This window comes from Oncorhynchus keta, chromosome 9, assembly GCF_023373465.1.
Source record: "Oncorhynchus keta strain PuntledgeMale-10-30-2019 chromosome 9, Oket_V2, whole genome shotgun sequence".
NCBI classification, from domain to species: Eukaryota; Metazoa; Chordata; class Actinopteri; order Salmoniformes; family Salmonidae; genus Oncorhynchus; species Oncorhynchus keta.
The window spans coordinates 23569421-23583831 of record NC_068429.1 but is presented as its reverse complement, the minus strand read 5'-3'; the positions used below and the strand labels follow the sequence as shown (position 1 = coordinate 23583831).

General features: G+C 47.2%; 1 protein-coding gene across 2 annotated transcripts in view; it reads right to left on the bottom strand.

Moving 5' to 3' along the window:
• The window catches only part of LOC118373301 (electrogenic sodium bicarbonate cotransporter 4-like), a 43576-nt gene that overhangs the window by 3627 nt on the left and 25538 nt on the right, over window positions 1-14411 (bottom strand). For both annotated transcript variants that reach the window (XR_008143106.1, XM_052525507.1), the window contains exons 12-21: window positions 13813-13938; window positions 11233-11407; window positions 9533-9666; window positions 7737-7917; window positions 7459-7549; window positions 6342-6373; window positions 5913-6104; window positions 5092-5205; window positions 3136-3297; window positions 2741-2919 (exon numbers count right to left, since the gene is read on the bottom strand). Coding sequence is in view for 1 of the 2 variants with exons in the window: in XM_052525507.1 (XP_052381467.1) it covers window positions 2741-2919; window positions 3136-3297; window positions 5092-5205; window positions 5913-6104; window positions 6342-6373; window positions 7459-7549; window positions 7737-7917; window positions 9533-9666; window positions 11233-11407; window positions 13813-13938 (1386 nt within the window). In the remaining variant the exon portion in view is untranslated. The remainder of the gene's footprint in view (window positions 1-2740; window positions 2920-3135; window positions 3298-5091; window positions 5206-5912; window positions 6105-6341; window positions 6374-7458; window positions 7550-7736; window positions 7918-9532; window positions 9667-11232; window positions 11408-13812; window positions 13939-14411) is intronic.

The following is a 14411-nucleotide window of genomic DNA, read 5'->3' as shown; positions in this document are numbered from 1 at the left end:
TAAAAAACTGACAGCTGTGCCATATAAGTTGCAAAATAGTTGGGAAGAGATTTTCGATGTTCCCATTCCAAGGCACATGGTTTATGAATTGATACGCAAAACAACGCCGGATTCAAAACTTTTTCAATATAAATTACTATACAAAATTCTTGCAACTAATATAATGTTATATATATGGGGGATACAATCTTCCCAGCTCTGCAGATTCTGCTGTGAGGAGGCAGAGTCATTAGATCATTTGTTTTGGTACTGTCCATATGTAGCTCGTTTTTGGTCACAGGTCCAGGAATGGCTGAAGAATTGCAACATTTGCCTGGAACTAACACCACAGACAGCAATACTGGGTGATTTGAAAAGCCATAGTCAATCAATCAATAATGTATGAATTATTTTAGCAAAAATGTTTATTTTTAATTTACAATCTGTAGAAGCTATGAGAATAGGATGGTTCAATTATTTTGTGAAGCATCACAGCACAGATGAAAAATATATGGCAAGTAGAAATCCGAAATGGATGATGTTGAGAGACAGATGGGAGGGGTTGAATGGAGCTGAAGGGTGGGACTAATAACAAGATAAACAATGTAAAACATACGGGATCTGTAAAATATATATAGGTTCAGAACTTTTGTGAAATAGCATAGTTACAAATAGAAATCAAACTGGATGGACATCAGAAATAGAGGAAGGACTAAGAACAAACAAGAGAGAACTATTGTAAAGTAGACTGTGTCTGTAGAATGTGTGTAAGATGTATGGATTGAAGGTAGAAGCAGAAGTGTTTATTTGTTTACTTCAATTGGGGGATCGGCGGTAGGGTTTGCGGGGAATAATAATAAAGGTATATTCTTTAAAAAGTATGTATGTCTATATAGGTATGTGTATGTATATATGTGTATATATATGCATGCGTGTATGGATATATATATTTACCAAAAAAATATGGGGGATTGGAAATTATGCAGACAATTACATTGGAAGCAACATTCTTTCCGCAATATTAAGCTGATCCACCCTAAAAAAAAAGAAATGGCAGTAGAATGGCCCATCCTGAAGAGCTCAGTGACTTTCGACGTGGCACCGTCATAGGATGCCACTACTTCCCTGCTAGTGCTGCCTCGGTCAACTGTAAGGGCTGTAATTTTGAAGTGTAAATGCCTAGGAGCAACAACGCCTCAACTGCGAAGTGGTAGGCCACACAAGGTCACAGAACGGGATCACCGAGTGCTAAAGCGTGTAGTGCGTAAAACTCATCTGTCCTCGGTTGAAACACTCACTACCGAGTTCCAAACTGCCTCTGGAAGCAACATCAACTGTTCATCAGAAGCTTCATGAAATGGGTTTCCATGGCCGAGGAGCCGCACACAAGTCAATGATCACCATGCGCAATACCAAGCATTGGCTGGAGTGGTGTGAAGCTCGCCACCATTGGACTCTGGAGCAGTGGAAACTATGTGTCACTATGCATTAGGGGAGGTGGCGTTCTCCTGGGATTTGCCAATCCCAGATTTTTCAGGTCAGACTGCCAGATGGTAAAGCGTGATTCATCACTCCATAGAACACACTACTCCAGAGTCCAATGTTGGCAGGCTTCACACCACTCCAGGTGACGCTTGGCATTGTGAAAGGATGATAGGTCCTACGGAAGTTTAGTTTTCCTCCATTTTTGCTCCGCTGCCCTCTTCTGTAAGCTCAGAGCAGGACAGGAGGGCCGAGCCGGCCGGGAGGAAAGAGGACAATACGAGTCATAGGATGCTGTAAGGGAGGAGAGTAGGGTCAACGAGGCAGAATCAGGAGACAGGAGGGTGAAGGATTTAGCAGAAGGGACAGATAATAGGATAGAAGAGAAAAGAGTAGTGTGAGAGAGAAAGCAAAGATTGCGATGGCGCATGACCATCTGGGCAGTGGTGGGAAAAGTATCCAATTGTGATACTTGAGTAAAAGTAAATATCGTTGCTAATATATACTAAGTATCCAAAGTAAAAGTATAAGTCATTCCAAATTCCCTTTTATTAAGCAAACCAGATGACATAATTTTGTTTATTAAATGTATGAATAGTCAGGGGCACACCCCAACACTAAAACATATTTTACAAATGAAGCATTTGTGTTTAGTGAGTCCGCCAGATCAGATGCAGTAGGGATGACCAGGGAGTACTTTTGCGTGTCAGGGAAAATGTATGGAGTAAAAAGTACATTATTTTCTTTAAGAATGTAGTGGAGTAAAAGTTGTAAAAAATTAAAAATAGTAAAGTAAAGTACAGATACCCCCCAAAACGACTTAACTAGTACTTTAAAGTATTTTTACTTCAGTAATTTACACCACTGCAGACCAGCAATATTCTGATTAATTGGAAGTCTACCTCATCTGCATCTGGGTAGAGTCTGAGTGGCTAGGGTTGGAGGAGAGGAAAAGGAAACAAAGTAGTGATCAGAGACCTGGAGGGGGGTGGCAGTGAGGTTAGTAGGCAAACAGCCTGACTTATGAGTGGGAAAGGACTGGGAAAGAGTGAGGTAAAAAGAGGTAAGGAACGGGAAAGAAAGAGTTGGAAGGTTGAAGTCGCCAAGTACAAAGCACGGTGAGCCATCGTCAGGAAATTAGCTTATCAAGGTGTCAGGCTCATTGAGGAACTCTCTAAGGGCACCTGGTGAGCAATACATGACAACAATGTTAAGCTCCCCCACACACACTCACTCACACTCACTCACACCCCTAACCCCTCCCCCAACCTCTCCTTACCTGACTCCCAGGAACTGGGGCTGCTCTCCTGGGGCGCTGGACTCACTCTCCATCTTCAGAGAGTCGATGTGGGCGATGGAGATGACAGTGGCAGCCACGTACCAGGGCAGGCCCAGGAAGGAACACACTGCCATCAGAATACCCACCCAGAACAGGTCCAGATGGTACCCACAACCTTTCTGTTGGAGGGGGAGAGAAAAGGTGGGGTGAGGTAACGTTCAAGAGTTTTTATCTGCAGTTTGTGTTCTGTTTTGCTGTTGTGTTTATGGGTATAGAATGGTTGTGTTTAGATTGACATTATGTTCATATTTTTTTTTTTTTAGAAGACTTATAACGAGTAAGTAAGTAAGTATGTTTCTGTGTTCTGTTGTGTTATAATTGCGGTCGTACTGTACCTTGAGTTTGTTCTCTTTGCGGTTGACGATGACAGCGCTGATCTGTTGGTCCATGAAGATGAGGATGGTGACCAGGAGAGCAGGAACGGCGCTGGCCACGTACACCCACCACGGGTTCTTACCAAACGGCATCACCAACCAGCCACGGTCTGGACGCGTCGGCTACACAACACGCACGCACACACGCACACACACACACACACACATATTTATTTAACCTTTATTCAGGCAGGCAGCTAGAGCGGAGCGGCGACACTACAAGGAATTGGCTCGAGGTAACGTGCACGAGAGGCAGCCCCAGAATTTGTTTTTGGGGGGGCACACGGGGAGTCAGGTAGGAGACCTGAGCCAACTACCCGTGCTTACCATGGCGAGAGAGTGACCGGGCAGGCACCGTGTTATGTCGCAGCTCCTCAAATTGGCCGGGCTATAGTGGGCATCGAGCCAGGAGGGATGATGCTGGCTCAGCGCATCTGGTCTCCAGTGCGTCTCCCCGGCCCGGGTTATACGGCACCAGCCCTAGCGGGAGACTCCGGTGCCGCCAGAGTCTCCCGCCTGTCCGGCGCCGCTAGAGTCTCAATCCTGTTTGGGACCCGCGGTAAGGGTCCCCAGTTCGGAGTCTGCGGCGAGGGTCGCCACTCCAGAGGCGCCACCTAAGTGGGCCAAGACTAAGGTGGAGTGGGGTCTACGTCCCGCACCAGAGCCACCACCGCGGTAAAATGCCCACCCAGACCCTCCCCTATAGGTTCAAGTTTTGCGGCTGGAGTCTGCACCTTTGTCACGTCCTGACCTTAGTTCCTTTTTTATGTCTCTGTTTTGGTTTGGTCAGGGCGTGAGTTGGGGTGGACATTCTATGTTTTTCATTCTTGCTTTTGTTCTGTGTGTTGTATTTCTATGTGTTTGGCCTGGTATGGTTCCCAATCAGAGGCAGCTGTCAATCGTTGTCTCTGATTGAGAACCATACTTAGGTCGCCTGTTCCCACCTGTGTTTGTGGGTAGTTGTTTTCTGTTTTTGTATTCTGTACCAGACAGAACTGTTTCGGTTTTGTTCATTCTCTTTTGTTGTTTTTTCATTGTGTTCAATTCATAAATAAAGATGAACACGTACCACGCTGCACCTTGGTCCTCACCTTCTTCACCCCACGACAGCCGTTACACTCGACTATGTGGCTGCGCATGACTTCAGCACTGTTTGTGGACACGACTGTGTTAGAACTGATCACTGACAACAATGAGGCAGCCTATAGGGACAACAACCTCTCCCTCAATGTCAGCATGACAAAGGAGCTGATCGTGGACTACAGGAAACGGAGGGCCAAGCACGCCCCCATCCAGATCGATGGGGCTGTAGTAGAGCAGGTCGAGAGCTTCAAGATCCTCGGTGTCCACATCACTAAGGAATTAAAATGGGCCACACACACCCACACAGTTGTGAAGAGGCCATGGCAGCGCCTCTTCCTCCTCAGGAGGCTGAAAATATTTGTCACGGGCCACCAGGTCCTCACAAAGTTGTACAGCTGCATCACTGGGGCTGAGCTCCCTGCCATCTTATTTTGACTTATTATTGTTATTAGCTATGTATTCCTCGTAACATTTAATTATATTTATATTTAACAAAATGTATCTTTATTTAATTATTGGAAAAGGACCAGTAAGTAAGCATTTTACTGCCAGTCTACAGCTGTTTTTTACGAAGCATGTGCCAATTAAAATGGAATTTGATTTGAGTCACAATGAGACACTGTTGTCCTCTTTCACTAAGCCCTGTGTGGTGCTAAAAACATGCACATCAACCATGCAGTTTACACAGTCAAATCAAAACTACATGAGTCACTAAATCTGACAAAAAGACACATGCAACTCACAGACATACACCTACAAATAGAGATTGAATTACAGAATGCATGCATCTGTGAATCACACACACACACATATTGGGTTAATGGTTAGAAATACCTTAAACTCTGTGGGTACGATTAGTTTGGGTGTGTCCAGCCCTACAAGCATATCCAGACCCACAAATGTCATGATTGACATGAAGATGGAGAAATCACTGATCAGCTTCCTCAGCTAGGCCCGCCCACACACACAGACAGACAAGAAACAAAAAGGGAAACAGACAGACAAACAGAGGGGTGGTAGAGATGGAGAGACAAAGGTACAAAACAAATACACAACCAGGAGAGAGAGATGAAATAAAACAGAAGAAAGTGTCAGTATGTTAATGTCTCAATATCACACACTTGAAAAGTGAAGTTTTATTCCTAATCATTTCAGGAAGAAGGAAGAGATAAAGAGGGAGAGAAATAGGAAAAACGAGAGATGGAGCGAGGGATGAGGGGACGAGAGGATCTTGATTTCAGTGGGCACATGCAGTTTGGGTGTCTCCAGCCCTAACAGGTAGTCTATCCCACAGAATACCAGGATTGAGATGATGATCGAGAAATCACCAATCAGGGAGCGGCACTGGAGCACAGACAGGAAGAGGAGGGGCATGGACAGGAAGGACAGGAGGGGGGGGGGATACGGGAGAGGGGGGAGTTGGCAGCCAAGAAAAGGGAAGGAGTTCAGTTTAAGCTTCCGACCCATTACACAAAAAACATAAAGGTCCCCCTGTGTCTTCTGTCCACGTGTCCTCTGCCCCCTGTGTCCCTGTTTCCACAAGTCCTATGTACCCCTGTGTCCTCTGTCCCCCTGTGTCCTCTGTCCCGTATGTCCCCCATGCCCTCTGTCCCCTGCATCCCATGTCTCATGTTCTATGGGCCTCTGTGTCTCACCATGGTGGGGAAGTACCGGCTGGTCTTGAACTTCTTGAGTGAGACGGTCATGGAGTAGGTCCCGAAGAACAGGATGAAGGACATGAGGGCCAGGTCAGGGACGTACTTACAGGTGTTTCCCAACAGGGCGCCGCCATACTTCACACACTCCTTCTTACTCAGCTGACTCCAGTCCAGACCTGTTATGTTATACTACAGAGGGGGGTGGGGTGGGGGGTGGAGAGAATAGAGAGATAGAGAGAAAGAGTAGAATAACAAGGGAAGAGAGAATACAGAGTAGTGCGGACATGGAAGCGGACAGACAGTACAGGGCTGCTAGTGTAGAGACCTGCCACTAAGTCCTGTGACTATGGTAAGTCCTACTATGTTAAGTCTATTTGGACCACATGCAGACTGTCCCTGTAGATTGTTAGTTCCCAAGCCACTTACCAAATCAGTCATGTTATCGTCCGCTAGTGGAACTGAAACATTCAAACCCATTGCAGGGGCTGTTAGAGAAAGAGAGACAGGGATAGAGAGACGTCAGGTGCCCCAGCTAGATTACATGATGCCAGTTTCATGGTAACAAGACAGGTTTGTAGCATGCTGTAGCTGTCGAGGTATACTCACTCAGATAGCAGCCAGCGAGAGATAGATAGAGCGGCAGAAACAGAGAGAGAGACAGGCAGAGAGAGAGAAAACAGAGAGAGAGAGACATAGAGAGAGACACAGAGGCAGAAACAGAGAGAGAGAGACAGAGAGAGTGAGAGACATAGACAGAGAGACATAGAGAGAGACACAGACGCAGAAACAGAGAGAGAGAGAGATAGAGAGAGACACAGAGGCAGAAATAGAGAGAGAGAGACAGAGAGACAGAGAGAGAGAGAGACCGAGGCAGAAACAGAGAGAAAGAGAGAGAGAGAGAGAGAGACAGAGACAGAGAGACAGAGAGACAGAAACAGACAGCACACACATCAGTTACAGTAGTTAGGAAAGAGAACACAAACAGTAGTTTATACACTTACCAAATTATAGGGCTGTCAAGGATGTGCACTCCTTAAACTGTCCTGCAGATGGCAATAGTGCACTTCATGTGTGAGGTCTAGTAAAGCTCCCAAAAGAGAATGACGAGGGAGAGGAGGATCAGTAGAAGGAGGAGGGTGAGGAAGAAGAGTATAAGGAGGTGGGAGAGGGAGAGGAGGAGAAGGAGGAGAGAGAGGAGGAGAGAGGGGAGGAGGGAGAGGAAGAGCAGTAGAATGAGGAGGGAGAGGAGAAGGGAGAGGAAGAGCAGTAGAAGGATGAGGGAGAGGAGGAAGAGTATAAGGGAAGAGGAGGAGAAGGAGGAGGGAGAGGAAGAGGAGGAGGAGGGAGAGGAAGAGCAGTAGAAGGATGAGGGAGAGGAGGAAGAGTAGAAGGAGGGGGGAGGAGGAGAGGGAGAGGAGGAGAAGGAGGAGAGAGGAGGAGGGAGAGGAAGTACAGTAGAAGGAGGAGGGAGAATAAAAAGGGGAGAAGGAGGAGGGAGAGAGAGTGGAGGATAAGGAGGAGGGAGAGGAGGAGAAAGGCTCACCCTGGTCTGGTGCGATACATTCACACTTGTATGAGGTAACGTAGTCAGGCTTGAAGCCACGGTTGATAGGGTAGTACTTGAAGGATCCCACCTGTAGTTACACGTTACATAGACAGTTAAGACATTGTGTGTGTGTGTGTGTGTGTGTGTGTGTGTGTGTGTGTGTGTGTGTGTGTGTGTGTGTGTGTGTGTGTGTGTGTGTGTGTGTGTGTGTGTGTGTGTGTGTGTGTGTGTGTGTGTGTGTGTGTGTGTGTGTGTGTGTGTGTGTATAACCCCACCATCTTCTTAATGGCATCAGAGATGAAGATGAAGGAGATGAGGCTGGAGAAGCCCTCCTCAGTGAAGCGCGTGATGTATTTGATGATGTAACTGGCGTCCGTGGCGACCAGGATCAGACACTGCAGGCAGGAGTGGAGACCAATCCACAGACGCAGCTCCATATAATCTATAGTGTTAGACCTGGGACACAGATACACACTAACCAGTCAGTATCAGAAGAAAGGAACTAAGGGTCCTCAATCATGTCACCATTGCCCTTGATTCTACGCAATAGTGTGCTGCTATTTTTATTGACTTGGTCAAAGCTTTTGATATGGTAGACAATTCTATTCTTGTGGGCCGGCTAAGGAGTATTGGTGTCTCTGAGGGGTCTTTGGGCTGGTTTGTTAACTTAACTACCTCAAAGAGTGCAGTGTATAAAGTCAGACAGTCTGCTGTCTCAGCTACTGCATGTCACCAAGGGAGTACCCCAAGGTTCGATCCTAGGCCCCATGCTTCTCAATTTACATCAACAAAATAGCTCAGGCAGCAGGAAGCTCTCTCATCCATTTATATGCAGATGATACAGTCTTATTCTCAGCTGGCCCCTCCCCAGATTTTGTGTTAAATGCTCTACAACAAAGCTTTCTTAGTGTCCAAAAAGCTTTCTCTGCCCTTAACCCTGTTTAGAACATCTCCAAAACAAAGGTCATGTGGTTTGGTAAGAAGAATGCCCCTCCTCCCACAGCTGTCATTACTACCTCCGAGGGTTTAGAGCTTGAGGTTGTCACCTCATACAAGGTCCTTCTCTCAGCACATATCAAAGCTGCAGGCTAAAGTTAAATCTAGACTTGGTTTCCTCTATCGTAATCGCTCCTCTTTCACCTCAGCTGCCAAACTAACCCTGATTCAGATGACCATCCTCCCCATGCTAGATTACAGAGACATAATTTATAGAGGGTGCTCTCGGGCGGCTAGATGTTCTTTATCATTCGGCCATCAGTTTTGCCACCCATGCTCCTTATAGGACACATCACTGCACTCTATACTCCTCTGTAAACTGATCCATCTCTGTATACCTGTCGCAAGACCCACTGGTTGATGCTTATTTATAAAACCCGTCTGAGATATCGACTGCAGCCCTCATCCTCCACATACAACACCCATTCTGCCAGTCACATTCTGTTAAAGGTTCCCAAAGCACATACATCCCTGGGTCGCTCCTCTTTTCAGGAAGCTGCAGCCAGCGACTGGAACGAGCTGCAACAAACACTCAAACTGGGCAGTTTTATCTCACTCTTCATTCAAAGACTCAATCATGGAAACTCTTACTGACAGTTGTGGCTGCTTTGTGTAATGTATTGTTGTCTCTACCTTCTTGCCCTTTGTGCTGTTGACTGTGCCCAATAATGTTTGCACCATGTTTTGTGCTGCTACCATGTTGTGTTGCTACCATGTTGTTGTTATCTTGTGTTGCTACCATGCTGTGTTGTCATGTGTTGCTGCCTTGCTATGTTGTTGTCTTAGGTCTCTCTTTATAATAGTGTTGTGTTGTCTCTGTTTTTGTGATGTGTGGTTTGTCCTATATGTATACTGTATTTATTTTTTATCCCAGCCCCCGTCCCCGGAGGAGGACCTTTGCCTTTGGTAGGCTGTCATTGTAAATAAGAATTTGTTCTTAATTGACTTTCCTAGTTAATAAAGGGTAAATAAAATAAAATAAAATAATTAAATAAAAGTGCATGAAACAAGTATCTGACAGATACTGTGTGTGTGTGTGTGTGCGTGCGTGCGTGCGTGCGTGCGTGCGGCTCACTTGCAGAACTCATAGAGCAGTTTCTCAAAGATGAGGATGGGTCCAGTGGAACTGAGGATGATGAGAGGTTGACCTCCTAACAGACAGAACACTGTACCTGCTAACGCTGTACCTAGGAAACTCTCCATCACACCCTGGCACAGAGAGCAAGAGTGTGTGGGGGGGGTTGTGGGAGAAAGGGGGAAGGGGAGAGAGAGAGTAGGAGATAAGACAAGTGTGTGTGTGTGTGTGTGTGTGTGTGTGTGTGTGTGTGTGTGTGTGTATATACAGTGGGGCAAAAAATACATACTCACACACACACACACCTATATATACTCACACACACACATACAGTGGGGCAAAAAAGTATTTAGTCAGCCACCAATTGTGCAAGTCCTCCCACTTAAAAAGATTAGAGAGGCCTGTAATTTTCATCATAGGTACACTTCAACTATGACAGACAAAATGAGAAAAAAAATCCAGAAAATCACATTGAAGGATTTTTTATGAATTTATTTGCAAATTATGGTGGAAAATAAGTATTTGGTCACCTACAAACAAGCAAGATTTCTGGCTCTCACAGACCTGTAACTTCTTCTTTAAGAGGCTCCTCTGTCCTCCACTTGTTACCTGTATCAATGGCATCTGTTTGAACTTGTTATCAGTATAAAAGACACCTGTCCACAACCTCAAACAGTCACACTCCAAACTCCACTATGACCAAGACCAAAGGGCTGTCAAAGGACACCAGAAACAAAATTGTAGACCTGCACCAGGCTGGGAAGACTAAATCTGCAATAGTTAAGCAGCTTGGTTTGAAGAAATCAACTGTGGGAGCAATTATTAGAAAATGGAAGACATACAAGACCACTGATGATCTCCCTCAATCTGGGGCTCCACGCAAGATCTCACGCCGTGGGGTCAAAATGATCACAAGAACGATGAGTAAAAATCCCAGAACCACACAGGGGGTCCTATTGAATGACCTGCAGAGAGCTGGGACCAAAGTAACAAAGCCTACCATCAGCAAGGGCATTGAAGATGAAACGTGGCTGGGTCTTTCAGCATGACAATGATCCCAAACACACCGCCCGGGCAGCGAAGGAGTGGCTTCGTAAGAAGCATTTCAAGGTCCTGGAGTGGCCTAGCCAGTCTCCAGATCTCAACCCCATAGAAAATCTTTGGAGGGAGTTGAAAGTCCGTGTTGCCCAGCAACAGTCCCAAAACATCACTGCTCTAGAGGAGATCTGCATGGAGGAATGGGCCAAAATACCAGCAACAGTGTGTGAAAACCTTGTGAAGACTTACAGAAAACGTTTGACCTATGTCATTGCCAACAAAGGGTATATAACAAAGTATTGAGATAAACTTTTGTTATTGACCAAATACTTACTTTCCACCATAATTTGCAAATAAATTAATAAAAAATCCTACAATGTGATTTTCTGGATTTTTCCACCTCATTTTGTCTGTCATAGTTGAAGTGTACCTATGATGAAAATTACAGGCCTCTCTCATCTTTTTAAGTGCGAGAACTTGCACAATTGGTGGCTGACTAAATACTTTTTTGCCCCACTGTGTGTGTGTGTGTGTGTGTGTGTGTGTGTGTGTGTGTGTGTGTGTGTGTGTGTGTGTGTGTGTGTGTGTGTGTGTGTGTATGTGTGTATGTGTGTGTGTGTGTGTGTGTGTGTGTGTGTGTGTGTGTGTGTGTGTGTGTGTACCTGGTAGTTGTCTGTGGCATCTCCCAGCAGGCCTCCAAAGGTGATGGCGTTGGTGATGCAGCCCAGGTAGATGAACAGCACAGCAGAGATGGACTGGATGTGGAATCCCTGGGAGAAATCACTAAGGATCCATGGAACCTTCCTCTTAATGTCCAGCCACAGGCCCCCACAGAACCTGGGGAACGCACACAGAGGTGACTCCATCCACTCTCATTGACTCTGAAAGCAGCCTGAAAGCAGGTTGGAGTCAGGGTTGGAGTCCCCTTGAGGGATAGCATAATGAAGGATAAATAAGTTGTATGAAAGGTAGGTTCAGCAAAATGCCATTGCCACAAGCAGCACCGCTGTTGTTATAAAAGCAATGGTATAAGTGGATGCACGTGGCATTTTGGCAACTTAAAATATAAAAACTTTATATCGGAGTTGTGCCTGTTCCCACGTGTATCTGCTCTCTCATTGGCTAGAATGGCCCCACCTGATCTCGTCTCCTCTTGTCTGCCTTCCATCTTTGTGTACATGTATTTCCATTGTTAGAGCGGTCACTCAACCATCTTGTCAATATAATTGATAAACTTCCTACATTTTGTTTTTGTCAGGGGCCCCCTAGCTGTCGGGGCCCCCTAGCTGTCGGGGCCCCCTAGCTGTCGGGGGCAGTACGCGCAGCACATAGTCTGCAAATAGGTAGAGGCGGCACTGGTCTACGTCATATCACTGACTCTACTTTTACATTGAACTGAGTCAAAATCCACAAAATCAGGAGTAATGCACCACAAAGCCCCTCTCCAATCACTCCCAGTTCTCAAATCGCTCCCAGTTCTCCCATCGCTCCCAGTTCTCTCCATTCTCCCAGTTCTCCCATCGCTCCCAGTTCTCCCGTCGCTCCCAGTTCTCCCAACGTTGCCAGTTCTCCCAGTTCTCCCATCGCTCCCAGTTCTCCCATCGTTCCCAGTTCTCTCAGTTCTTCCAGTTCTCTCAGTTCTCCCAGTTCTCCCATCGCTCCCAGTTCTCCCAGTTCTCTCAGTTCTCCCATCGCTCCCAGTTCTCCCATCGCTCCCAGTTCTCCCAGTTCTCCCATCGCTCCCAGTTCACCCAGTTCTCCCATCACTCCCAATTCTCCCAGTTCTCCCATCGCTCCCAGTTCTCCCATCACTGCCAGTTCTCCCATCGCTGACAGTTCTCCCAGTTCTCCCAGTTCTCTCAGTTCTCCCAGTTCTCCCATTGCTCCCGGTTCTCCCAGTTCTCTCCGTTCTCCCAGTCCTCCCATCGCCTTGAGTTCTCCCAGTTCTCTCAGTTCTCCCAGTTCTCCAAGTTCTCTCAGTTCTCCCATCACTGCCAGTTCTCTCAGTTCTCCCAGTTCTCCCAGTTCGTCCAGTTCTCCCAGTTCTCCCAGTTCTTCCAGTTCTCCCAGTTCTCCCAGTTCTCCCAGTTCTCCCAGTTCTCCCAGTTCTCTCAGTTCTCCCAGTTCTCCCAGTTCTCCCAGTTCTCCCATCGCTCCCGGTTCTCCCAGTTCTCCCAGTTCTCCCATCGCTCCCAGTTCTCCCAGTTCTCTCCGTTCTCCCATTGCTCCCTGTTCTCCCAGGCCTCTCAGTTCTTCCAGTTTTCCCAGTTCTTCCAGTTCTCCCATCGCTCCCAGTTCTCCCATCACTCCCATCACTCCCAGTTCTCCCAGTTCTCTCCGTTCTCCCAGTTCTCCCATTGCTCTCAGTTCTCCCAGTTCTCCCATCGCTCCCAGTTCTCCCATCGTTGCCAGTTCTCCCATCGCTGCCAGTTCTCCCAGGTCTCTCAGGCCTCTCAGTTCTCCCAGTTCTTCCAGCTCTCCCAGTTCTCCCAGTTCTCCCAGTTCTCCCAGTTCTCCCAGCTCTCCCAGTTCTCCCAGTTCTCCCATCGCTCCCAGTTCTCCCAATTCTCTCCGTTCTCCCAGTTCTCCCATCGCTCCCAGTTCTCCCAGTTCTCCCAGTTCTCCCAGTTCTTCCAGTTCTCCCAGTTCTCCCAGTTCTCCCATCACTCCCAGTTCTCCCAGTTCTCCCATTGCTCCCAGTTCTCCCAGTTCTCCCATCGATCCCAGTTCTCTCAGTTCTTCCAGTTCTCCCAGTTCTCTCAGTTCTCCCATCGCTCCTAGTTCTCCCAGTTCTCCCATTGCTCCCAGTTCACCCAGTTCTCCCATCACTCCCAGTTCTCCCAGTTCTCCCATTGCTCCCAGTTCTCCCATCGCTCCCAGTTCTCTCAGTTCTCCCAGGTCTCCCATCGCTCCCAGGTCTCCCATCGCTCCCAGTTCTCCCAGTTCTCCCATTGCCCCCAGTTCTCCCATCACTCCCAATTCTCCCAGTTCTCCCACCGCTCCCAGTTCTCCCATCGCTGCCAGTTCTTCCAGGTCTCTCAGTTCTTCCAGTTCTACCGGTTCTCCCATCGCTCCCAGTTCTCCCAGTCCTCCCAGTCCTCCCAGTTCTCTCATCGCCCCCAGTTCTCCCAGTTCTCCCATCGCTCCCAGTTCTCCCAGTTCTCCCAGTTCTCCCATCGCTCCCAGTTCTCTCAGTTCTCCCAGTTCTCCCAGTTCTCCCAGTTCTCCCAGTTCTCCTTTACCTGCCAGTGAATTGCAGTTCCTCTCCCAGCTCGTGGGGGGCGGGCATCTCCTCGTCCTCTCCTCCTCCTGCCCCCCCAACTGCCCCGTTTACCTGGCCCAGCTCGTTCAGGTTCAGCACAGACTTCCTGTTGGGGGTTGGAGAGGGGAGGTGGAAGGGTAGCAAATTTTAGTTGTGGTGGGAGGGGAAGGGGGAAGAGATCCATGACCCAGTCCAAACACAATCACTTCTCCTTCTTCCACTTCCACTCTCTTCTTCTGACTAACTAACTAACAAACTAACTTCCTAACTGACTGCCTAACTGCCTAATTAACTAACTCCTTATCTGACTGCCTAACTGCCTAATTAACTAACTCCTTATCTGACTGCCTAACTGCCTAATTAACTAACTCCTTATCTGACTGCCTAACTGCCTTATTAACTAACTCCTTATCAGACTGCCTAACTGCCTAATTAACTAACTCCTTATCTGACTGCCTAACTGCCTAATTAACTAACTCCTTATCTGACTGCCTAACTGCCTAATTAACTAACTCCTTATCTGACTGCCTAACTGCCTAATTAACTAACTCCTTATCTGACTGCCTAACTGCCTAATTA